The sequence below is a fragment of the Ranitomeya imitator genome, chromosome 10 (genome assembly GCF_032444005.1).
Source record: "Ranitomeya imitator isolate aRanImi1 chromosome 10, aRanImi1.pri, whole genome shotgun sequence".
Taxonomy (NCBI): domain Eukaryota; kingdom Metazoa; phylum Chordata; class Amphibia; order Anura; family Dendrobatidae; genus Ranitomeya; species Ranitomeya imitator.
Genome location: NC_091291.1, coordinates 30,778,541 through 30,803,893, shown reverse-complemented (window position 1 = coordinate 30,803,893; position 25,353 = coordinate 30,778,541). Strand labels below are relative to the sequence as shown.

Here is a 25,353-nt window from a genome sequence, read left to right as displayed (position 1 = left end):
ATGGACGGTGGTACCTTGACCTCGTCCTAGGTGAGTCAGTCCATCTAATTCAGACTCCTTGGTATTTCAGGTGAACAACAGGTCTGTGATCTAGTCTTAGGTGGGTCAAACCTGTTGACGAAGACCTTTCGGTATGGTGAAGCTGCAGGACTTCTGTGCATTCCCGTAAGCAATCAAGGTAGCCCTGCTCAGGCTTTTCCGCTGAAGAATGAAGGTTCCCTCTTGATTCCAGCCTTTAGTAGGAACATTTCCTCCAAGTCTAGAGACAGGGGTTAGTAACTTCACACATCAGATGTTTTTTCCTTGGCAGTATGGGATGCAGGTGGCTGATACTCACTTAGGAGTCTTCTGCTGATAGGAGACCACAGATCAGATGCACCAGGATTGATCCTTCCTGAGAAGGGCGGTACTATTTTTATTTGCCTTTGGTGACTATTGAGGTCTCCCGTTTGGAGGCAGCTAGTTGCACTTGATTTTATCCTTCATGCTGCCTCTGTCTCTACCTCCTCCTAATCCTCTTCACCTACATTCCTCGATGCCTGGTTGGGAGAGCTGGCAGTTCTTCCATCCTTTCATCGCCTATGGGAGCCCTGGACAAATTACCATAGTCTCATTTTGGTGTTAATACAGGTTGTTCAGACTATCGACATCTGACAAGTTGCCTGGATCCCCTGGGCGTTTTGAGATTTTACGCCTCTGAGGGTCCCCCAAGTAGCCTACTGCCTAGACTAGAGCTTCCCCTGGTAGGTGATGGGTCAGAGCAGATGTCTGGGCTCTTCACATTCTAGAGGAACCTTGGTCTTCCTTGATTAGGGCAGGATTCTCTTTCCCAAGCTTGGTCTGAATATTTTGAAGACTGGTTCTGCTTAGGATTTTGCGGTTTCAATCCAGGCACCAGCTGTCCTCTTCTTTCCAATTTTTTGACCATTTAGGTTTACCGGCAGGATTGACGGGTCCGCAGTTGGGAAGGCTGTGGGCCTCCTGGACTTAGTTTGTTTAAGGTTGGGGAAAAAGGGACATAAGGGTCACTTTTCTGTACATTAGCATGTTTCATAGGTGAAAATCTATGGGCAGCGTTCGTATGGCTTGATCACCCTTTTTACATTTTTGATGTCTATATTGAGCTAGGACAGACTCCCAAAAGCCAGGTTCTTACCTTGGCTTTCCTGGTCCGGCAGACTTTAACTTTTAGGCCATGGGTCAGGGCTGCTTGTCCAGGATGGGTGACCACCATATTATTCTCCAGGTTCTAAGAGATCCCTAGTGGGTCCTGTCATTTGGTCTTCCCCCTTTTGCCGATCAGAGAGAACCCTCTATTTCGACTATTTATTTATCTCCTTAGTCTGGCATTTGGCTCCTTCCTTTCGCCTTAGCGTGATTCTCCACCTTTTCACGTTAATAAGAAGACTGCTCTCCTTTCTTTAGGTGCATCACCTTTCTTCTTCTTGAGAGACTCTCACAATCTGACATAGACAGAGCTGTGCTTCTCTGTCTCTCAGAGCTCTGTTCGGGTGTCTTATGGTCGTCCCGGTACGCTCTGGCGGAAGGTAAGTCTGCCTCTAGGGTGAATGAGATAAGCCATTAGTGAGGATTATAAGGCAGGTACAAGTGCTCCTCCATCCAGGGTTAGGGAACACTTTGCTGGGACTGTAAAGAGTTTCCTGGCCCGTTCTTCTCCAGGCATCAGTTCCGCAATAACGTAAGGCAGCGCATAGGTGCAGATTTTTTGTTTCTAGTCCACACCTTTGCTTCTGCAGACACAAGTCTTGGCTGGAACATAATGCAGTCAGCAGTTGCTCAGGCGACAGCTTGAACAAGATTGGAAGACTTCTGTAGCAACAGTTTAATACTTGGGTTTTCATTACCACCCCAGGGACAGCTTTAGGAAATCCTATAGTTTCCAATGAGTCAAACAAGAAAAGTAGATTTTTGGTACTCACCATCTTCATTGGCGGACACAGCACCCACCCTTGGTTGCCCAGTCGGACGTCCATTTACTTTCTTTTTCTCTCAAGATGTGATTGGAGTCTTTTTCGTTCATGTTATAATCTTCTTTGGCCTTCTCATTAAAACTTAGGAAGCCTGATGCTAGCAGGTGCTTCTCATTAAAACTTAGGAAGCCTGATGCTAGCCGGTGAGGTATAGTCTGCAGGGGAGGAGCTATGTTTCAATTAGATGTATTCCTAGTGTCAGCCTCCAGGTGGCAGCAGATAATAGACTTTTTCTGTCCATCTAAAAATTAAATGTGTGAGGACTTGTCTTTTTTTTTTTTTTTGCGAACCGTCAATATTTTGGGACACGTACAATGTTTTGTTGTTAGCTTTTTATTGCAATTTTAAAGCAAGTGCTGCAAATAATAATAAAAAAATGTCCATTCTGGAGTTTAATTTTTTTCTTCTTTATTGTGTTTTCATATAGGTTAATATTTTGGTAGATCGGACTTTTCCAAACAATGGGGGGAAAGGAGGTTGAACTTGAATCTATAAATTTTGCAATTTTTTTTTTTTTTAGTCCCCATAGGGCACCGTTTCGTGGTTTATGGGGAGCTGATCACACTCCTCTGAATCCTATAGACTGAGAAGGCAGTTTCGAGTGCCGACTACAGGTCCCTGACTGCCACCCCACAATTGTGTTGCAAGCAAGTCGATGGGCACAACTTCCCCAGCACCCGACAGCTGCTTTTAAGTGGTTAAACAGCAGCGACTGCGGCTTCGCTCCAGTTGCTGCTGCTGGCCGTGTAACACAGCCTGCATCTGACAGCTTCTGAGCCCGGACATACTAGTCTTGAAGGGGTTAAACCTGCTTCTCCTTACATTACTCACCGGGATCAGAACTTACCACCATCTCCATGAATCCAGTGAAACACCAGAAGGCGTCCACCTCGTTCTGAATGACGTAAAGTATGGGAGAGAGGAGGTCGCTCATTCCCTGAACGTAACCTGAGCGGCGAAAAAAAAAAAAGCAGAAATCATTCCTTTAAAGTTCAGCAAATTCTGTCATTGGACAGAAAAAAACAAAACAAAAAACTTCTCTCCCAATGCTCCTTAGTAGGGGAGAAATGTGAAACCTAGAGTCTCATCTCCATGTGCACTCAGTTTAGCTGAATGTGCATGCATTTTTTTTTGTATATAGAGCAATTTTATTTTCTCCCGTCTACAGAAATGGGTATTGCCGGATAGAGCTTGATAAAACAAGCACTTTTGCAATTTATTGCTAATTAAAATTTTCAGCCCTTTTTGAGATATCAACACTTTTGTTTACAGCTCATTGCCTTGGAGACCGTCGGTGGTCGGTCCCCTAGGCAACGAGTTGTAAACAAAACAAAAAAAGTCTTAATATCTCGAGAACGGCTGCAAATTTTAATAAGCAGTAAATTGAAAAAGTGCTTGTTTTGTCAAGCTCTATCCGGCAATGCCCATTTCGGAAGCTGGGAATAAACGCTTTAAGCACTTAAAAAATTAACTCAATGTGTAAACAGATCCTTTAAAGTGGGCAGAAAACTTCTCAGCCATGTAGCTTTATAACCAAGTCAAACTCCAGATCTAGAGAACAAGATGGAGGCCACCGGTACATACCCAGATCAAAGTTATACATGCAGTACGTCATCAAGGCGTCGTTGAGGAGGCCGAGCCCCGGGTTGTCATTGCCCTCGTAGAACTTGTTGTTCCGGTCTGTGCGGCTGACGTCCCTTTCTGAGAAATCACGAGACGATACAATTATTAGTTCTGCTGCCGTACGTTATTCACGTAGGACCTTATATATTACTGCAGGAAAGCAAAGAAATTCAATCCGGGGCCCGAGGATCTTCGGACAGGTCTTCGTGAGAATGAGGACACTGGTGAAATCTGTGATCTCTGACAGCTATTGTTTTCCCACAATGAGTGGGCTATAGAGAGATGAAGACCCCTGTTTGGAGCTTTATACATGTATCATCAGAAAATGGCTTAATATATCTGACATCCCCCCCCCCTTCATATCATAATTTGTATTAAAAATGAGAAATCATCAGATTTTCTCACACCGGCCACTGTTTTTGTGGGGGGACTTTAAACTTCCTGTTTCAGGAAACAATACATGCACATTAGTCACCATGAACAGACTCTCTCTTGTGTTGAAGCATCTAATGAACGTGTGCAAAGGTCACTGTAAAGGAAAGAATAAATATTGCCCAAACTATAAAAAATTTGCAATGCACCAGTGATGCCACTCTGCCTCCCCAGCCAGCTCGGCTGTGGTCATGCCATGCAGGCCTTAAACTGTCCCCGTACTGTACTGACCGATCAAACTTCGGTACCCCCTCAGCAGAGAATTCCTCTTCTCCTGGTCGTCGCTCACAGATTTCCACTGCAGCTTCATACGGAAATACTCGTCCCTGGAAACAGCGAGACAAACACTGAAACATGTGCTGAGCGGTGTCCCACGGAGATGGCACCGAGCCCGTGCGATCTGCCCGCTCGCTTGGTTCCCTTACAGTTAGCAAGATGCGTGGGCGAGGCGGAATTAACCCTTCTATCTCCGCAAAAAATTCCAAAAATATAAAAATAAACAAAGCAAATGATATATATATATATATATATACACACACACAAAATCAGATCCTCAGTGTTGTCTCATGAAAATATATGTATGATTCAAGATTCAAAGAAGCTTTATTGGCAGGACCAAATACGCATCAGTTTTGCCAAAGCCAGTGTATAAAGGCAATAGGGATAGGGACTGTGGGGATGTTTGGTAGGAGCTGTAGGGAAGGTGTATGGGGGCAGATCCAGGGTGGGGGGTGTATGTAAAGAAATTTCCACAAAAAAAAAAAAAAAATTTATATATATATATATATATATATATATATATATATATATATATATATATATATATATATATATATATATATATATATATACACACACACACACATATACAAAAACATTTATTTGTAAAAAAATACATATTTTTGGAAAATGTTTTACATATATATATTTTCATGGGACAACACTGAGGATCTGACGCTGTGAAACAATGTACAGTAGTTAGAATACTGCCCTTTGGCCCAGTTTCTGATTAAGCGAGCTGCTTCAGTGTGTCACAGTACATGTTGGCATTCACAGTTCCCTCAATGACCTGCAGCTCCTCCCAGCCAGCAGCACTCATGCAGCCCCAAACCATGGCACTCCTACCACCATGCTTGACTGTAGGCAGGACACACTTATCTTTGTACTCCTCCCCTGGTTGCAGCTGCACACACTTGACACCATCTGAACCAAATAAGTTTATATTGGTCTCATCAGACCACAGGACGAGGTTCCAGTCAGCTTGTCTTCAGCAAACTGTTTCAGGGTGTTGGCGATCTTCTTATATCCTCGGCCATTTTTATCTAGAGCAATAGTCCTTTTTTTCAAATCTTTAAAGTTTTTTGCCATGAGCAGCCATGCTGAACTTCCAGTGATCGGTATGAGAGAGTGTGAGAGCGATGACCGCAAATGAACCCCCCCTGCTACCCATTCACACCTTAGGCCTTGTATACTAATGAGTCACATGACACCAGGGAGGGAAAATAGATAATTGGGCACAATTTGGCCATTCTCACTCAGGGGTGTACTCACTTTTGTTGCCAGCAGTTTAGGGCACACATAATTTACAAGATACATTGTATCAAAGTGTCAGATCTTCAGTGTTGCCCCATGAAAGATATACCGCAATAACAAAATAAAAAAAAAAAAAAAAAAGGTAAGGGGTGTACTCACTTTTGTGATATACTGTAAAATATAAGAACCTGTGTCATTGTACAATTTGTACATTGCTTTACCTTGTAAAAGATAATGAAAGTTTTGGTATTTTTGCATTATCTCAGGATCCAAAGATAACTTGAGGCCCGGAAGATGCGACCCATAGAAATGCCAAAAAATGGACCCCAGGGTCCTGAGAACGGGGGTGCACATTGGGTCTGCACTCAGTACAGCGCTTGGCTATTGCTGCCAGTCAATGAGTGGCGTGGACGCACGACCTCTGCTCCAGTCTATGGGACTGATGGAGGTAGCCAAGAAGGAGCGGAGGGGTCAAGCAGAACACGGTTTTCGGGATAACTGGAGGTCCAAAAGCTAGGAACAATAGGAAAAATGGAGCATCTACACCAATGAATGGCATGGATGCTCGACAGCTGCACCATTCATTGTCTATAGGACTGCAGGAGAAAGCACAGTACCAAGCTGTCCCATAAACGATTAATGATGGGGCTCAAGAACCCAAACAATAAACTAGTGTATAACATCCATTCTTACTTTATACAACCCCTGGCAAATATTATGGAATCACCGGCCTTGGAGGATGTTCATTCAGTTGTTTAATTTTGTAGAAAAAAAAGCAGATCGCAGACAAGGCACAAAAGTTAAGTCATTTCACATGGAAACTTTCTGGCTTTAAGAAACACTAAAAGAAATCAAGAGCAAAAAATGTGGTAGTCAGTAATGGTTACTTTTTTTAACCAAGCATAGGGGAAAAATTATGAAATCACTCAATTCTGAGGAAAAAATTATGGAATCACCCTGTAAATTTTCATACCCCAAACTAACACCTGCATCAAATTAGATCTGCTCATTATTCTGCATCTAATAAGGAGTGATCACACCTTGGAGAGCTGTTGCACCAAGTGGACTGACATGAATCATGGCTCCAACACGAGAGATATCAATTGAAACAAAGGAGAGGATTATCAAAAGATAATTGGTTGTAAAAGATGTTGGTTGTTCACAGTCAGCGGTGTCTAAAATATGGACCAAATACAAACAACATGGGAAGGTTGTTAAAGGCAAACATACTGGTAGACCAAGGAAGACATCAAAGCGTCAAGACCGGAAACTTAAAGCAATATGTCTCCAAAACAGGAAATGCACAACAAAACAAATGAGGAACGAATGGGAGGAAACTGGAGTCAACGTCTGTGACCGAACTGTAAGAAACCGCCTAAAGGAAATGAGATTTACATACAGAAAAGCTAAACGAAGGCCATCACTAACACCTAAACAGAAAAAAACAAGATTACAATGGGCTAAGGAAAAGCAATGATATTCAGTGATGAATCGCGAATCTGCATTGGGCAAGGTGATGATGCTGGAACTTTTGTTTGGTGCCGTTCCAATGAGATTTATAAAGATGACTGCCTGAAGAGAACATGCAAATTTCCTCAGTCATTGATGATATGGGGCTGCATGTCAGGTAAAGGCACTGGGGAGACGGCTGTCATCACATCTTCAATAAATGCACAAGTTTATGTTGATATTTTGGACACTTTTCTTATCCCATCAATTGAAAGGATGTTTGGGGGATGAAGAAATCATTTTTCATGATGATGATGCATCCTCAAAAACTGCACACATTCCTTGAAAATAGACACATAAGGTCAATGTCATGGCTGCAAATAGTCCGGATCTCAATCCAATGGAAAATCTTTGGTGGAAGTTGTAGAAAATGGTCCATGACAAGAATCCAACCTGCAAATCTGATCTGGGGACAGTAATCAGGGAAAGGTGGAGCCGGATTGATGAAGAGTCCTGTGTGACACTCATTAAGTCCAGGCCCCAGAGACTGCAAGCTGTTAGAAAGCCAGAGGTGGTGCAACAAAATACTAGTGATGTGTTGGAGGGTTTTTTTTGTTTGTTTTTCATGATTCCATAATTTCTCAGAATTGAGTGATTCCATAATTTTTCCCCTATGCTTGGTTAAAAAAGTAACCATTACTGACTACCACATTTTTTGTTCTTGATTTCTTTTAGTGTTCCTTAAAACCAGAAAGTTGCCATTTGAATTGACTTTAGCTTTGTGCCGTGTCTGTGATCTGCTTTTTTTCTACAAAATTAAACAACTGAATGAACATCCTCCAAGGCCGGTGATTCCATCATTTTTTTGCCAGGGGTTGTATTTGGAAAGAAAGCCAGTGTATGCAGAGACAGAACTGCGGGTATGACAGTGACTGCACAAGCATTGCACTAGCCATCCTGTCCACTAGGGGTCTCACGCCACCTAATTCAGCCATTTGCTTACGTTTTTCTCCGTACTAAAGATTTTCTGTCTTCCGCTGTGCTATCCCATGGATAATAGCCCAGGACGTACTTCCAAGCATCTTTTCTGAGCCCTTGGCACAATCCCTTAAAAAAAAATATATAATGAAATGAACAGCAGCGCATTACATTAAGTAGATGTGATATCTGCAGTGGACCTAGCGCCGAGAAATGGCGCCATCTAGTGGGCTTAGATGGAAGTGCGAGCAGCAGATGCTTTTTTTTTTTTTGGACGGGGATCTGCAGTGAATACTGCAGTGTACAGAGCTGATCCGGGCAGCCGCACTTACCCCAGAAAATATCCTTTTTTTCAAGCCGTCCACATTCATCACTCGACCTTCAGAATCAATGTAGGATTCCCATTCCTGCTCGCTGACGGCCGCCTGGCGCTGGATGACTGGACGCTCGCCCAGCTCCACTTGCTGAAACAGATTTCTGGATGTGAGATTACAGCCCGAGCCCACAATAACGATACCCAAGACTCCATTTAACGCAGGGAACTGTAAGTGAAAGCTGCTGCATAAAGCCCTTTAAATTTACCAAACCTCGTTCGATGCACCCCCGCAGTCCTCGGGGGGCCGAGATGGGTGGAAAATAACTGATTACTCACACAGGTGATCACTTCAAAGCCTGGTTCATCCTCCAGACCGACTGCCATCTCGGATAGGGGTCTTTGGTGATGGCCGTCCTGGTGCCGTAAGGCTCCGCGGAAGAAGTTGGTCACTTTGGAGAAGCCGCCGAACGTTGCAGAATACGGATCTTGGAAAAATCTCTAGAGAAAATGAAAAAATAAAAATGTATATACTGTGCCAGGAATGTTGGAGACTTTACTGATCTGCAAATGATGGAAAAAAGTGGAAACAGCATCTTCAAAACCTCTTGATTTAGTCAGTCTGGAGTCTGAGCGCCATTTCCATCAGTGAGGTCATTAATGGTCGTCTGCCGCTGAATGCAGTCTGACGAATCATCAAGATCCGCTGCTGGCAGCTCCTTTTGTAATCACCAACCAATGGCGTCCCAGATGTGCTTGATGGGAGACAAGTGTGGAGACGCCGCAGCCGTGGGAGAAGGTTTGGGATGAGCAACATTTGTGCAGGGGCCTCTTCGGTGTTCAGGTGTGGTTTGGCATTTCATTGATTTGGTCATGGAACCAGTGGTGCGGCCATTTTTCCAACAAGACAACCCCGGGTCGCACATTGATCATGTTACTATGACCAACCTGCGTGGCCTAAACGTGCCACCATGGCTGCGGCCTCTCCAGACTTGTCTCCCATCGAGCACATCGGTCGGTGATTACACAGGAGCTGCCAGCAGCGGATCTTGATGAATTGCCCAAATGCATTCAACAGCAGAACCTTCCACAAACAATCATTAATAACCTCAAAGCTGTAAGTGCCGGGATTTCTGCGCGTGGTGCTCAGACTCCACACTGAATAAATCGAGAAGTAACGGTTTTCATCCAATAGTATTTCTTTCGAGATTCGAAAAATGACGTGAACTCACAGACACCAAGTCAGAGGAGCCATCGTCAAACATTTGGAGTTCATCGAAGGAGTGGGAGAGGGCATGAGTGTCATGGGGATAAACCAAAAAGAGGCGAGAATCCTTCGGAGACCTGAAAACATAAAAAAAATTGTCATTACAGAAACATAGACCCTAAATAAAATAATCTGAACCCAATGAGTAAGCACGGCTGGGGCGAAACGCTGCTGAAGGTCCAGATTGCTTGGCTGTTTTGGGACCAAAATAATTAAAAAGAAAGAATTTCCCTTTAAAAATCAGAAACTTACTGACTAATCTGGTCTTTATTATGGCGTTTGATGTAAATAGTAAAAGGGAGTGGATGTGTAAACGGGGGGCGCTGGGCGCGGCAGGTTCTCGCTGCTGTCACTGACAATCACCGGCTCTAATACCAATGAGATCCATCTCGGCTATTCTGTCCTTGCAGCACAAATCAGACCCAAGGACCGCGGCTCCTCATCAGCAGTTATCAGCTTTGTGATGATGCAGACATCGCTATTAACACTCAATGTCAGAGCGGGGATTGCTGGACTCAGCGGGTGCCGACTGCGAGGAAGCAGCACTACAATCCGAACACAAGAAGATGGCTCCGAGGCTTCCCTCATCCCAAAGAAGGAAAGATAAAGGGTCCGGCTCTAGGAGCAGCTTCTACAGCCCAATGGGTCAGAATATGGAGGTGCTGGATGAAGCCCCTGTGCAAATGGACCCCGGCGGGAAGGCGGGACCCCCTCCCTCTGGAACTGCAGCGGGAAGGCGGGACTCCCCCTCTGGAACTACGGCGGGAAGGCGGGACTCCCCCTCTGGAACTATGGCGGGAAGGCGGGACGCCCCCTCTGGAACTATGGCGGGAAGGCGGGACGCCCCCTCTGGAACTATGGCGGGAAGGCGGGACGCCCCCTCTGGAACTATGGCGGGAAGGCGGGACGCCCCCTCTGGAACTACGGCGGGAAGGCGGGACTCCCCCTCTGGAACTATGGCGGGAAGGCGGGACGCCCCCTCTGGAACTATGGCGGGAAGGCGGGACGCCCCCTCTGGAACTATGGCGGGAAGGCGGGACGCCCCCTCTGGAACTATGGCGGGACGCCCCCTCTGGAACTATGGCGGGAAGGCGGGACGCCCCCTCTGGAACTATGGCGGGACGCCCCCTCTGGAACTATGGCGGGACGCCCCCTCTGGAACTATGGCGGGAAGGCGGGACGCCCCCTCTGGAACTATGGCGGGACGCCCCCTCTGGAACTATGGCGGGAAGGCGGGACGCCCCCTCTGGAACTATGGCGGGACGCCCCCTCTGGAACTATGGCGGGACGCCCCCTCTGGAACTATGGCGGGAAGGCGGGACGCCCCCTCTGGAACTATGGCGGGACGCCCCCTCTGGAACTATGGCGGGACGCCCCCTCTGGAACTATGGCGGGAAGGCGGGACGCCCCCTCTGGAACTATGGCGGGACGCCCCCTCTGGAACTATGGCGGGAAGGCGGGACGCCCCCTCTGGAACTATGGCGGGACGCCCCCTCTGGAACTATGGCGGGAAGGCGGGACGCCCCCTCTGGAACTATGGCGGGACGCCCCCTCTGGAACTATGGCGGGAAGGCGGGACGCCCCCTCTAGAACTACGGCGGGAAGGCGGGACTTCCCCTCTGGATCTACGGCGGGAAGGCGGGACGCACCCTCTGGAACTATGGCGGGAAGGCGGGACGCCCCCTCTGGAACTACGGCGGGAAGGCGGGACTCCCCCTCTGGAACTATGGCGGGAAGGCGGGACGCCTCCTCTGGAACTATGGCGGGAAGGCGGGACGCCCCCTCTGGAACTATGGCGGGAAGGCGGGACGCCCCCTCTGGAACTATGGCGGGACGCCCCCTCTGGAACTATGGCGGGAAGGCGGGACGCCCCCTCTGGAACTATGGCGGGACGCCCCCTCTGGAACTATGGCGGGAAGGCGGGACGCCCCCTCTAGAACTACGGCGGGAAGGCGGGACTTCCCCTCTGGATCTACGGCGGGAAGGCGGGACGCACCCTCTGGAACTATGGCGGGAAGGCGGGACGCCCCCTCTGGAACTACGGCGGGAAGGCGGGACGCCCCCTCTGGAACTACGGCGGGAAGGCGGGACGCCCCCTCTGGAACTATGGCGGGACGCCCCCTCTGGAACTATGGCGGGAAGGCGGGACGCACCCTCTGGAACTATGGCGGGAAGGCGGGACGCCCCCTCTGGAACTACGGCGGGAAGGCGGGACGCCCCCTCTGGAACTACGGCGGGAAGGCGGGACGCCCCCTATGGAACTACGGCGGGAAGGCGGGACGCCCCCTATGGAACTACGGCGGGAAGGCGGGACGCCCCCTATGGAACTATGGCGGTACGCCCCCTCTGGAACTATGGCGGGAAGGCGGGACTCCCCCTCTAGAACTACGGCGGGAAGGCGGGACTTCCCCTCTGGATCTACGGCGGGAAGGCGGGACGCCCCCTCTGGAACTACGGCGGGAAGGCGGGACGCCCCCTCTGGAACTATGGCGGGAAGGCGGGACGCCCCCTCTGGAACTACGGCGGGAAGGTGGGGCTCCCCCTCTGGAACTACGGCGGGAAGGCAGGACCCACCCCTCTGGAACTACGGCAGGAAGGCGGGACCCACCCCTCTGGAACTACGGCAAGGAGACGGAACACTCCTCTGGAACCCCAGCGGGAAGGCAGGACTCCCCCTCTGGAACTATGGCGGGACGCCCCCTCTGGAACTATGGCGGGAAGGCGGGACGCCCCCTCTGGAACTATGGCGGGACGCCCCCTCTGGAACTATGGCGGGAAGGCGGGACGCCCCCTCTGGAACTATGGCGGGACGCCCCCTCTGGAACTATGGCGGGAAGGCGGGACGCCCCCTCTAGAACTACGGCGGGAAGGCGGGACTTCCCCTCTGGATCTACGGCGGGAAGGCGGGACGCACCCTCTGGAACTATGGCGGGAAGGCGGGACGCCCCCTCTGGAACTACGGCGGGAAGGCGGGACTCCCCCTCTGGAACTATGGCGGGAAGGCGGGACGCCTCCTCTGGAACTATGGCGGGAAGGCGGGACGCCCCCTCTGGAACTATGGCGGGAAGGCGGGACGCCCCCTCTGGAACTATGGCGGGACGCCCCCTCTGGAACTATGGCGGGAAGGCGGGACGCCCCCTCTGGAACTATGGCGGGACGCCCCCTCTGGAACTATGGCGGGAAGGCGGGACGCCCCCTCTAGAACTACGGCGGGAAGGCGGGACTTCCCCTCTGGATCTACGGCGGGAAGGCGGGACGCACCCTCTGGAACTATGGCGGGAAGGCGGGACGCCCCCTCTGGAACTACGGCGGGAAGGCGGGACGCCCCCTCTGGAACTACGGCGGGAAGGCGGGACGCCCCCTCTGGAACTATGGCGGGACGCCCCCTCTGGAACTATGGCGGGAAGGCGGGACGCACCCTCTGGAACTATGGCGGGACGCCCCCTCTGGAACTACGGCGGGAAGGCGGGACGCCCCCTATGGAACTACGGCGGGAAGGCGGGACGCCCCCTATGGAACTACGGCGGGAAGGCGGGACGCCCCCTATGGAACTATGGCGGTACGCCCCCTCTGGAACTATGGCGGGAAGGCGGGACTCCCCCTCTAGAACTACGGCGGGAAGGCGGGACTTCCCCTCTGGATCTACGGCGGGAAGGCGGGACGCCCCCTCTGGAACTACGGCGGGAAGGCGGGACGCCCCCTCTGGAACTATGGCGGGAAGGCGGGACGCCCCCTCTGGAACTACGGCGGGAAGGTGGGGCTCCCCCTCTGGAACTACGGCGGGAAGGCAGGACCCACCCCTCTGGAACTACGGCAGGAAGGCGGGACCCACCCCTCTGGAACTACGGCAAGGAGACGGAACACTCCTCTGGAACCCCAGCGGGAAGGCAGGACTCCCCCTCGAACTACGGTGGGAAGGCGGGACCCCCTCTGGAACTACACTGCTGACAGAATGTTGATTAAAAGGAACCACCCACTCAAACAGAGTGGACAGCACAACATTAAGGACAGTTCCTGCACGTATGACACTACTGTGTGCACTGAAAGCAGTTTTAACTTGTGGGGTGGGATGAAGGAAACAAGACTGTGCTTTTCTACCAGTTTTGGGTCAAATGGAGAGCTGTGCTTTACGGCGTGTCACCAGACTTCACAATACAAACTGCATACATTACATTATAGAAGCCTTTGACCTAACGGGGCTGGTGTACTGACTTTGGAAATCCACGAAAGAACAGATGTATAATGCTTCCAGCCAGATATTAAAATTAGCATTTTAGGAGTCTCAATTGAAATATCAGTATTATGCAGCCGTTCTGATGTGGGATTTTCACAGCAAGTACAGCAGCCTCATCTGGTCTGAGAAACCTGTATAATAATGTTTATAGTTTGGGTCCTGAAATCTGATGACAGATCGACTTACTCTTACTTTCATCATTGAAGGGGAGAGTGATAAACCCACTAGAATATCCCTTTAATATGCCATTAATACGTAAGCATAATGTCCGCTTCCCTTTAATTGATAAGGACTTCCAGGACAGGCACTTGAGAAGCAATTTAAGCAGGACCTAAGCTGTCATAATGGCCCGGACTCCGCATCCGTCAGCAGCCCGCAGGATCCGTCGGGGTAAGTGAAGCTGGAGCGTCTGGTTACGATGAAGCTCATCAATAATAGACGGGAAGAGCGCGGCCGCTGGGCGATTCCTCCGGAGCGGGAGCCGCCATTAGCGCTGTGCTGCCTGCTCACTACACACTGATGGATGCCGCCTGCTCAGGGGAAGTAGAGCCGGGCAGGAAAGCGGAGCTCGTCCGCAGCGATTACAAAGGGCACTCGCAATAAAACAATGCGAGGAGGAATAGTAGGCGAAGTTTTGCTTTGATTGGTTTATCCTTGGTTCACCCGAGGTCACACGCTCACAACTAATCATTAACTATTGTCCCAATAAATGTAAAGGTAAATGGAGAAAATTTGCTATCAATTTTTGGTAAATATTTCCTGCCATTTTAGCTGTACAGCTACCATCTAGTCAGTGTGTCGCCATGGTAACAGACTACAAATAAGCCATGTAGTCTGATCCTGCAGCATCAGGATATATACACAACCAGGCGAGGAGGGCCGCCGCAACCAGGCGAGGAGGGCCGCCGCAACCAGGCGAGGAGGGCCGCCGCAACCAGGCGAGGAGGGCCGCCGCAACCAGGCGAGGAGGGCCGCCGCAACCAGGCGAGGAGGGCCGCCGCAACCAGGCGAGGAGGGCCGCCGCAACCAGGCGAGGAGGGCCGCCGCAACCAGGCGAGGAGGGCCGCCGCAACCAGGCGAGGAGGGCCGCCGCAACCAGGCGAGGAGGACGTTACAACCAGGCGAGGAGGACGCTACAACCAGGCGAGGAGGACGCTACAACCAGGCGAGGAGGACGCTACAACCAGGCGAGGAGGACGCTACAACCAGGCGAGGAGGACGCTACAACCAGGCGGGGAGGACGCCACAACCAGGCGAGGAGGCCGCCACAACCAGGCGAGGAGGACGCTACAACCAGGCGAGGAGGACGCTACAACCAACCAGGCGAGGAGGACGCTACAACCAGGCGAGGAGGACGCTACAACCAGGCGAGGAGGACGCTACAACCAGGCGGGGAGGACGCCACAACCAGGCGGGGAGGACGCCACAACCAGGCGGGCAGGACGCCACAACCAGGCGAGGAGGATGCTACAACCAGGTGAGGAGGGACGCCACAACCAGGCGAGGAGGCCGCCACACCCAGGCGAGGAGGACGCCACAACCAGGCGAGGAGGCCGCTACAACCAGGCGAGGAGGCCACAACAACCAGGCGAGGAATGGCTATAGAAGCAGCCATACTGTGGCAATGCCATAAATCTGGAAGCATGACATCTCCAAGGTGTAGAAGGCAAAGCTTCGACCCCCACACGGTTAAATGATTAGATAAAGCAAGTTCACTACTTACACGGCCAGTATAACATACTTCCGGAGGGCCTTCAGCAGAGCTTTCGTTCCACCTTGATGAAAATGAAGAGCTTGGAAGGACACCCCGTCCTTAGTAGTGAATATCAGATACGACCAGCTCAGGCCCATCTTGCTTTTACGCACAGACTTGAGTTCTGACAGACTGAACAAGAAGGCCCATTTGCCGCGGTTCCCCGATTTCATGGCTGTTAAAAGGAAAAGTGAACAAGTGATCGCCGCAGTTAACCCCTTAAAAGCCACTGTCAACAACCGACAGCTGTATTTAAAAGCGGTACGATCCTATCCGGAGTGCCCACCAGACTTCCCTCGTGACACAATTGCATTTTATTGGGATTTTATGTGATATACCACCACAAAATAGGAAGTATTTAGGAAGTGTAAAGGAAGTAATACATGGTTTTCTAATTATTTTAAAAATATAAGTCTGAAAATTGAGACGTGCATTTGAATTAAGCCCCTAAATAAAATCCCGAGTGACCAATTGCCTCCAGAAGTCACATAATTAGTAAATGGAGTCCACCCCTGTGTAATGTCTTCCCAGTATAACTACAGGTGTTCTGTGAAAGCCTCAGAGGTTTGTTTGAGAACATTAGGAATCAAACAGCATCATGAAAACCAAGGAGGCCACCAGGCAGGTCAGGCATAAAGTTGTGAAGACTCTTCAGGGTTAGGTTATTAAAAAAAAGTCCAAGCTCTGAACATCTCATGGAGCACTGTTGAGTCCATCATCCAAAAATGGACAGAGTATGGCACAACTGCAAACCTGCCAAGACATGGCCTTCCACCTAAATTAACATCCCAGTGAGGAGAGCACTAATTAGAGAAACAGCCAAGAGGCCCATGGTCACTCTGGAGGAGCTGCAGAGATTCAAGCTCATGTGTGAAGGAAAATTAACACCAATCACCACCTGGAAAACACCATCCTCACTGTCAAACATGGTGGTGGCAGCATCATGCTGTGGGGAGGCTTTTCTTCAGCAGGGGCAGGGAAGCTAGTCAGAGTTTATGAGAAAATGAAGTGCGCTAAATACAGTGCAATCCTGCAGGAAAACCTGATAGAGGCAGTAAAAGCCTTGAGACTGGGGCTTAGGTTCACCTTCCAGCAGGAAAACAACCCTAAACATACTTCCAGAGCTACAATAGAGGGTTTATATCAAAGCATATTCATGTGTGTGAACGGCCCAGTCTCATCCACACCTACTGTAAATCCCAGAGAGTCTGTGACAAGACGTGAAAATTGATGATCACAGACGCCACCATACACTCTCAATGAGCGAATGTGCAAAGAAAGGGCAAAAATGTCTCCTCTAGATGTGCAAAGCTGGTAGGGACAGACCCCAAAAGACGGCAGCAGTAATTGTAGCGAAAGGTGGTCCTACAAAGTAATTACTCAAGGGAGGGGAAGAATACAAATGCACATCATAATTTTCAGATTTATATTTTTTAAATATTTAGAAAACCCATGTATCATTTCCTTGACACGTCACAAGCTATTACTACTTTGTGTTGGGATCACATAAAATCCCAATAAAATACATTTAAATTTGTGGGAGAAATAAAGAAAAATTTTCAGAAAATGGTGACACAAATCAGTTTTTTTTTTTTGCCTTTACATATTTATTAATTGTTTAAGCTGCTGAAATCGAAAACGATGCACGTTTGGCATCGGTGTAATGGTACAGAGAATCATATTGACCAGTCTTTTTTTTTTTTACTGCACACTTAATGCAGTGAAAACAAAGTCCAAGGAAGTCATTGTTTTACTTTCATTTTTTTTTTTTTTTTCATTATTTCTCCTCACTTGGAATTTTTTTCACGACTTTAATCAAAATTTGGACTCATCCCTGCAGCAAAAAAAAAAAAAAAAAAAAAAAGCCCTTATAAGGGTATGTCGATGGAGAAAAAGAAGAAAAAAAAAAAAAAAAAAAAAGAAGGGGCTTTTGGAAAAACGAGAGGAAAAATTAGAAGTGCAAAAATAAAAAATATATAGGCTACGCCCTTCAAGAACCCTTTCATTTGGGTAAATGATATGACATTCGCGTGAACGTTCACCTGATTATATATATATATATATATATATATATATATATATATATATATATATATTAGTTTTTTTTGTTTGTTTTTTTAAGATCCAATAGGAATACGACTGATCAATTGGCCACAAGCCACTGTTCATAGGAGGATGGTGATGATGACAGGCACGGGGGTCTTCTGCAGGCTTCCAGTTGTCATAACAGCCAATCGGGGCCCCGCTGATCAAACAACAGGGGAGCCGATGGCTGGCGTCTGTGATGCGCTTCCGCCCAGCGCGTGTTAAATCATGGATTGACAGTGGGATTTAACTTGTTAACAGTCGCAAGCGGAGCACGCACATGATGGCTGATTACATCAGACATCACGTGCGAGGAAAGATGCAAGCTCGGCGTGCAAGCCCGCATCAAAGGCAGGCACATGACGTCAAAGGTCATGAAGGGTTAAAAGGTTAAAAGACGGCAACATTTACCCACCCGACAAATCTTCCTGCGGGCGAACTTTGGTTCCCACTGTGCTGATAACTGCCCAGTCTGGTTCATAACCGGGATCAAACATATCGTCCTCCGCTCGGCACGCTGCGCTGCCTGGAGACTCCTGGACAAAAAGGGATGAAAAAAAATTGCTTCTGTAACTGAAGCTCAACTTTACAGGTAGAAACTCAAATGTAATAAATCGGCGGCAAAATTCCGCTTACTTTTTTAGAATAATGAATCTGCGTCGTTTCACCATCTTCTTCTACAGGAGTCCACTGGAGGAGCACATCCGAAGTCTGGGAAGAAAAAAAAAAATACAGCATTTAGTGACCCTTCATGCGCTGCAGGACGAAGGTATTTTGGGCCTATTATTTTTGCATTTTTGGGGAACAAGTTTTTATTTTTTTTTACCTTTATGTGCTAAAAAACAGGGATTTTTGTGTACTCACCGTAAAATCCTTTTCTCCGAGCCAATCATTGGGGGACACAGGACCATGGGTGTTATGCTGCTGCCACTAGGAGGACACTAAGTAATACAGAAAGAATATCTCCTCCCTGCAGTATACACCCTCCTGCTGGCTCCAAGTGAACCAGTTCGGTAACAAAGCAGTAGGAGCTTAACATTTAACCAGGATGAACTATGTCAAAACCAAACCAACACAGAAAACCAAAGCCGTCAGGCTAACAGGGTGGCTGCTGTGTCCCCAATGATTGGCTCGGAGAAAAGGATTTTATGGCGAGTACACAAAAATCCCTGCTTCTCCTATGCCTCATTGGGGGATACAGGACCATGGGACGTCCTAAAGCAGTCCCTGGGTGGGGAACAATCAACTGTAATTGCTCCTTGTACCCACAGGTTACAGATGTGGCACAGCCGCCTGCAAAATTCGTCTGCCAACGGTCGCATCTGCCGAGGCCTGAGAATGAATATGGTAATGTTTTGTAAACGTATGCAGACTGGACCAGGTCGCAGCTCTGCAAACTTGTGCTTTCGAAGCTTGGTGCCGGATGGCCCAAGATGCACCCACTGACCGAGTCGAATGAGCCTTAATCCCTGCTGGGACAGGATGACATCTGACTCGGTAGGACTCCTGAATAGCTGAACGAATCCATTTGGCTATTGTCACCTTGGAAGCGGGAAACCCCTTCCTTGGCCCTTCCGAGAGCACAAACAGGGCATCCGACCTGCAGAAGGATGCCGTCCGCGAGACGTATCTCTTGAGAGCTCTCACTAAATCCAGTGTGTGGAGGGCCTTCTCAATACGATGTACTGGTGCCGGACAGAGTTACGGTAAAACAATCTCCTGATTGAGATGGAAGGATGAGACAACCTTTGGCAAAAAGGACGGGGATGTTCTCAAAACCACCTTATCCTGATGAAAATTCAGGAACGGAGCTTGACAAGACAAAGCCGCCAGCTCTGAGACTCGTCTAATGGACGTGATCGCAACCATGAAAGAAAGGACAGGGAAACCTCCTGTAGAGGTTCTAAAGGAGCTTCTTGCAAGACTCCGAGGACCAGATTAAGGTCCCATGGTTCCAACGGCATCTTATAGGGCGGCATCCTATGGGAGACTCCCTGAATGAACGTCTTCACTTGTAATCTGTTAGCAATCCTGCATTGGAACAGAACGGACAGGGCTGAAATCTGCCCCTTGAGAGAACTAAGGGTGAGACCCAAGTCCAAACCAGTTTGTAAAAATTCGAGGATGGAAGGAATGGAAAATTCAAGAGGAGAATGTCCCCGGTCGTTGCACCAGGAAAAGGTGGTTTTCCAAGTGCGATGATAAATGCGCAGGCTTTCTAGCGCTGATCATGGTAGAAATGAATTCCGGAGAGAAACCTGCCTGAGTTAGAACCCAGGACTCAACGGCCATGCCGTCAAACACAGGGCCTCGGACTTCTGGTGGTAAATGGCGCCCTGTGATAGCAGGTCTTCCGTGATTCGGTAATCGCCAGGGAACATCGGCGACTAGTTCAACTAGTTCCGCGTAGCACGCCCTGCGCGGCCAATCTGGCGCAATCAGGATTACTGGTACTCCCTCTGCTCTGATCTTCTTGATGACTCTCGGCAGTAAGGGGAGCGGGGGAAATATGTACGGAAGCCGAAAATGATGCCACGGGAGTACGAGTGCATCTGCCCCGATGGCTGCTGGGTCGTGGGACCGAGCTATGAAGTCGGGAACCTTGGAATTTAGCCGTGAGGCCATCAGATCCACGTCCGGAGTTCCCCAACGACAGCAGATCTGGTGGCAGATCTCCGGATGAAGAGACCACTCCCTGGAGTCGAGGCCTTGATGACTGAGGAAATCTGCCTCCCAATTGTCCACTCCCGGGATGTGAACTACAGAAATCATTTAGCGGTTTTCCTCAGCCCAACCGAGAATGTAGCCTACCTCATTCATGGCTGCCATGCTGCGGGTTCCCCCCTGTCGGTTGATGTATGCCACTACAGTGGCATTGTCGGAATGAATCCTGATGGGACGACCCGTCATGAAGGGATGGAATGGGAGAAGAGCTAACCTGATTGCCCAAATTTCTAAGATGTTGATCGGAAGGCGTGATTCCTGAAATGACCAGCGGCCCTGAGCAGTGTGATGTAAGAACACCGCTCTGCAGCCAAGAAGACTGGCATCTGTTGTCACAACTAGCCAATGTACTGGAAGAAAAGACTTCCCTTGATTCAGGGAGGAGTTTAATGTCCACCACCTGAGAAACTGTCTGACTCGCTGGGGAAGGAAGAACTGACAGTCGAGGGAGAACGAGTTCCAGTCCCAAACAGCCAGGAGGGCATGCTGTAAGGGATGGAGATGTAATTGGGCAAATGGAACCGCCTTCAAGGCTGCTACCATCCTGCCGAGGACTCTCATACTGAAGCCCAGAGAGTGAGTGCGAGGTTGAGAGAGCTTCTGAGCTTCCCGCTGTAAGGTGGAGATCTTTTCCGGGGGAAGAAGCAACAACCCCTGGGACGAGTCCAGTATCATTCCTAGAAAGGAAATTCGCTGAGCCGGTACTGGGGAAGATTTTTTGAAGTTTATCTTCCAACCCAGGCGAGAAAGAGAATATATTGTGATGTTACCAGCCTCCTTGCACTTGCGGAAAGAGGGGCCTTTGATGAGGATATCGTCCAGATATGGTAGCACCACCACGCCTCGGGTGTGAAAGATGGCCACGGCAGCCGCCATGACCTTGGTGAATACCCTGGGAGCGGTTTGCGAGGCCGAAGGGCAAAGCAACAAATTGGAAGTGTTGTTCCTGAACTGCAAAGCGAAGGAACATCTGGTGAGAGGGGAAAATTGGAATGTGGAGGTACGCGTCCTGGGTGTCTATAGACGCCAGGAACTCGCCTTTTTCCATGGAGGCGATGACAGAACAAAGCGATTCCACCTTGAAACGTTTCGCTTTGAGGGACTGGGATAATAACCCCGCCTTCTTTTAGAGAGTTTATGGCTTGGAGGAACTCTGATGCCTTTGCCCTGGGAGGAGAAGACAGGAAAAAACAATTTGGTGTAAGAGAGAAGAATTCTATCTTGTATCTGGAGGACACTAGGTCGCGGAACCATTCGTCATGAACGACCGAGAGCCACGCGTCGGTGAAGGAAAGCAGGTGGCCGCCTTCTTTGAGGGTGTCCTCCGGATACCACCGGGAGTCATTGTGTGGGAGATCTGCCCGGTCTGGACCCCCTGGATTCTGACTGCCTATGCCTGCCTCTCCACGAAGGGGAAGGTTTGTAAGAGGTCTGGGGACCTCTACCCCTACGTTGTGACAGCCGGGTCCGGAAGATGTGGAAGTAGAGGACCAATTTGAGTTGGAACGAAAAAAAAAAAAAAAAAAAAAAAAAAAATCGGGACCGATCCTGCTGTTGCTGGTTCCGAAAGGGCCGAAAGTGTCTGTTGTGAGAAATTTACTCTTCCCTCCAGTGGCGTCGGGAATTAATTGATCGAGTTTTTCGCCAAAAAGGCTCTGATATGGTAAAGAAGTCAATGACTTTTTGGAAGCAGAATCCGCACGCCAGTCCCTGAGCCATAAGGACCTCCGAATGGTGATGGCGTTTGCTGCTGCTTGAGAAGTGCAGTCAGCGGCATCCAGAGACGCGGTGACTAGAAAATCCCCAGCTCTGGCTATCTGAGTAGCGAGGTCTGCTATCTCGGGGGGGAAGATTGGTATCCAGAACAGCTGAAGATAAGACCTCAGCCCAATGGGTCATAGCCTTAGCCACTCACGTAGCGGCAAAAGATGGGAAGAGTGCGGCTGCTGAGGCTTCAAAAGCTGAATGAGCCATATTGTCGATCTGACGATCGGTGGGGTCTTTAATCGAGGCGCCCTCGAAGAGGATAAAATAGATTTAGTAGCTAGGCGCGATACTGGAGGATCTTCCAGAGGAGACTGTGACCAATCTTTTCTTAGATCAGGAGCAAAGGGATATTCTGACTTCATGGGCTTTTGCCCTGTGAAGCGTTTATCTGGACGGATCCTATGAGATTCAACGATTTCCTTAAATTCAGGATGATTGGCGAACACTCTGTGAGCCCGCTTGGTCCTCTTAAAAGGACACAGCATGATCCGTTTTAGATAAAGGTTGGGCTTTGTATACTGATTCAACGAGAGAGTCTCCTGATCGTGATGAAATTCCTGATCTAGAAACGTGTCAGAATCGTCCTCTGAGCCAGGTTCTCTACTAGCCTCAAGGGAAGTGGAGCGAGAGATGGAAGTCTCAGAACCCGAATCCCGGTGATGGTCTGGGGACAAGGCATGTGGGAGGTCCACAATGTGTTCACCGAAATCACTAATCCCTGAAGCTGTGATTCAGAACGCTGGAGCAGCGCTGCAGCATCAGCCATGTGGGTGTCCAAAGATGGCCGCCGAGATCAGGAAGAGAAGGCGCTTCTCGCAGAACAAGAAGCGCCAGAGAGTTGGCGGCGGTAACTGCCGGTGGGCGGAGTCAACGTTCTGGCCTGGAAGAGGGAAAAGCCGGGGGCTAAATTTTAAGTTTGCGGATGCGGCTTGCAGCGCCGCGGCCGCTATTTGTGCGGACCGACGTGACCCACGGTTTTAAAAGGTATCTGTGGACCTCCAATACCCCGGGGACCAGGACCCCCCAGCGCCTCGGCCCCGCAGGTGTACTCATGGTAGATGGGGTGGGCCGGTGCTCAATCCACCGTCGCCATAGTCAGGGAGGGGGTGGAGAGCTTCTGCCGCCTTGCGTCATCCGCTATATCAGTGGTGATGCAGAGGGGGGCTGCACGGACGCCATACATATTCATGTCCGGCTATGCACCTGGCTCCAGGAGAGGTAGATGGAGGGCTACTCCATGTGGTCACCTGCTATGGAGGGGGGAGATCGGAACGTGAAGGGACCTTTCACTCGTAAGGTGAGCTCAGGGCTGGCATCCAACGGTGCAGGAAAGGGTAAAGGGGGGGAGACGCTCCGCATTCTTGCCTGTTCATGGTTCGGGGGAGTTTGGATCCGTCGCCCCCATTCACTCCGTTAAGGAAAAAATAGAATAAAAATAAAAATTAAAATGGTGGGGTCTGAACCAGACCCAAGTGCCTCCTACAGACACTAAGCAGGAACTGGTTCACTGAGAGCCAGCAGGAGGGTGTATACTGCAGGGGAGGAGCCGAGAGCCAGCAGGAGGGTGTATACTGCAGGGGAGGAGCCGAGAGCCAGCAGGAGGGTGTATACTGCAGGGGAGGAGCCGAGAGCCAGCAGGAGGGTGTATACTGCAGGGGAGGAGCCGAGAGCCAGCAGGAGGGTGTATACTGCAGGGGAGGAGCCGAGAGCCAGCAGGAGGGTGTATACTGCAGGGGAGGAGCCGAGAGCCAGCAGGAGGGTGTATACTGCAGGGGAGGAGCCGAGAGCCAGCAGGAGGGTGTATACTGCAGGGGAGGAGCCGAGAGCCAGCAGGAGGGTGTATACTGCAGGGGAGGAGCCGAGAGCCAGCAGGAGGGTGTATACTGCAGGGGAGGAGCCGAGAGCCAGCAGGAGGGTGTATACTGCAGGGGAGGAGCCGAGAGCCAGCAGGAGGGTGTATACTGCAGGGGAGGAGCCGAGAGCCAGCAGGAGGGTGTATACTGCAGGGGAGGAGCCGAGAGCCAGCAGGAGGGTGTATACTGCAGGGGAGGAGCCGAGAGCCAGCAGGAGGGTGTATACTGCAGGGGAGGAGCCGAGAGCCAGCAGGAGGGTGTATACTGCAGGGGAGGAGCCGAGAGCCAGCAGGAGGGTGTATACTGCAGGGGAGGAGCTGAGAGCCAGCAGGAGGGTGTATACTGCAGGGGAGGAGCTATTCTTTATGTGTTACTTAGTGTCCTCCTAGTGGCAGCAGCATAACACCCATGGTCCTGTGTCCCCCAATGAGGCGTAGGAGAAAAATAAATAATATTATATATATAATAACAGCATATATACACTGTATGTATGTATGTATGTATGTATGCATATATACACACATACCCACATATATATATATATATATATATATATATATATACACACACACATATACATATACATATATATATATATATATATATATACATACATATATATACATATATATACATATATATATATATATATATATATATATATATATATATATATATATATATATATATATATATATATATATATATATAAATCTACTATATAATCGTCTTTCTGTCTGTCACGGATAGTCATTGGTCGCGGCCTCTGTCTGTCATGGAAATCCAGGTCGCTGATTGGTCGTGGCAAACCGCCCACGACCATTGCCACGACCAATCACCGACGGCCATAGTCTGGCAGCGAAATGGCCGCTGATTTACTGCCCTGCAGTCAGCGCTGAGCGCTCACACAGGGTTAGTGTCCGCGGTCCGTTAACGCTGCTATTAACCCTGTGTGACCAACTTTTTACTATTGATGCTGCGTATACAGCATCAATAGTAAAAAGATCTAATGTTACAAATTATTATTATTATTATTATTATTATTATTTTTAAAAAAAAAGGTTATTCTCACCCTCCGATGTTGCTCGCATTCCTCGGCAGTGCAAGCGGCAGGTACCGGTGGCAAGGATGCTATGCGAGAAGGACCTGCCGTGACGTCATGGTCATGTGACCGCGACGTCATCACAGGTCCAACCCTGGGACCGGAAGCTGCCGCGTGCACTGCACACAGGCGCCAGCACTACAAGGGGCCCTCGGAAGGTGAGTATATGTTTATTTTTTATTTTAAGTCTTTTTTAACCACGCATATGGTTCCCACATTGCCATATACTACGTGGGCTGTGTTACATAC

At 49.5% G+C, this 25,353-nt stretch overlaps 1 protein-coding gene across 2 annotated transcripts in view; it reads right to left on the bottom strand.

The window, feature by feature from the left end:
- TBC1D17 (TBC1 domain family member 17) overlaps positions 1-25,353 on the bottom strand; it is a 59,263-nt gene that overhangs the window by 25,421 nt on the left and 8,489 nt on the right. For both annotated transcript variants that reach the window (XM_069741486.1, XM_069741484.1), the window contains exons 3-12: positions 18,295-18,369; positions 18,074-18,194; positions 15,544-15,748; positions 9,552-9,663; positions 8,659-8,820; positions 8,339-8,470; positions 8,032-8,135; positions 4,278-4,372; positions 3,576-3,692; positions 2,839-2,939 (exon numbers count right to left, since the gene is read on the bottom strand). In XM_069741486.1, the coding sequence (XP_069597587.1) occupies positions 2,839-2,939; positions 3,576-3,692; positions 4,278-4,372; positions 8,032-8,135; positions 8,339-8,470; positions 8,659-8,820; positions 9,552-9,663; positions 15,544-15,748; positions 18,074-18,194; positions 18,295-18,369 (1,224 nt within the window). The remainder of the gene's footprint in view (positions 1-2,838; positions 2,940-3,575; positions 3,693-4,277; positions 4,373-8,031; positions 8,136-8,338; positions 8,471-8,658; positions 8,821-9,551; positions 9,664-15,543; positions 15,749-18,073; positions 18,195-18,294; positions 18,370-25,353) is intronic.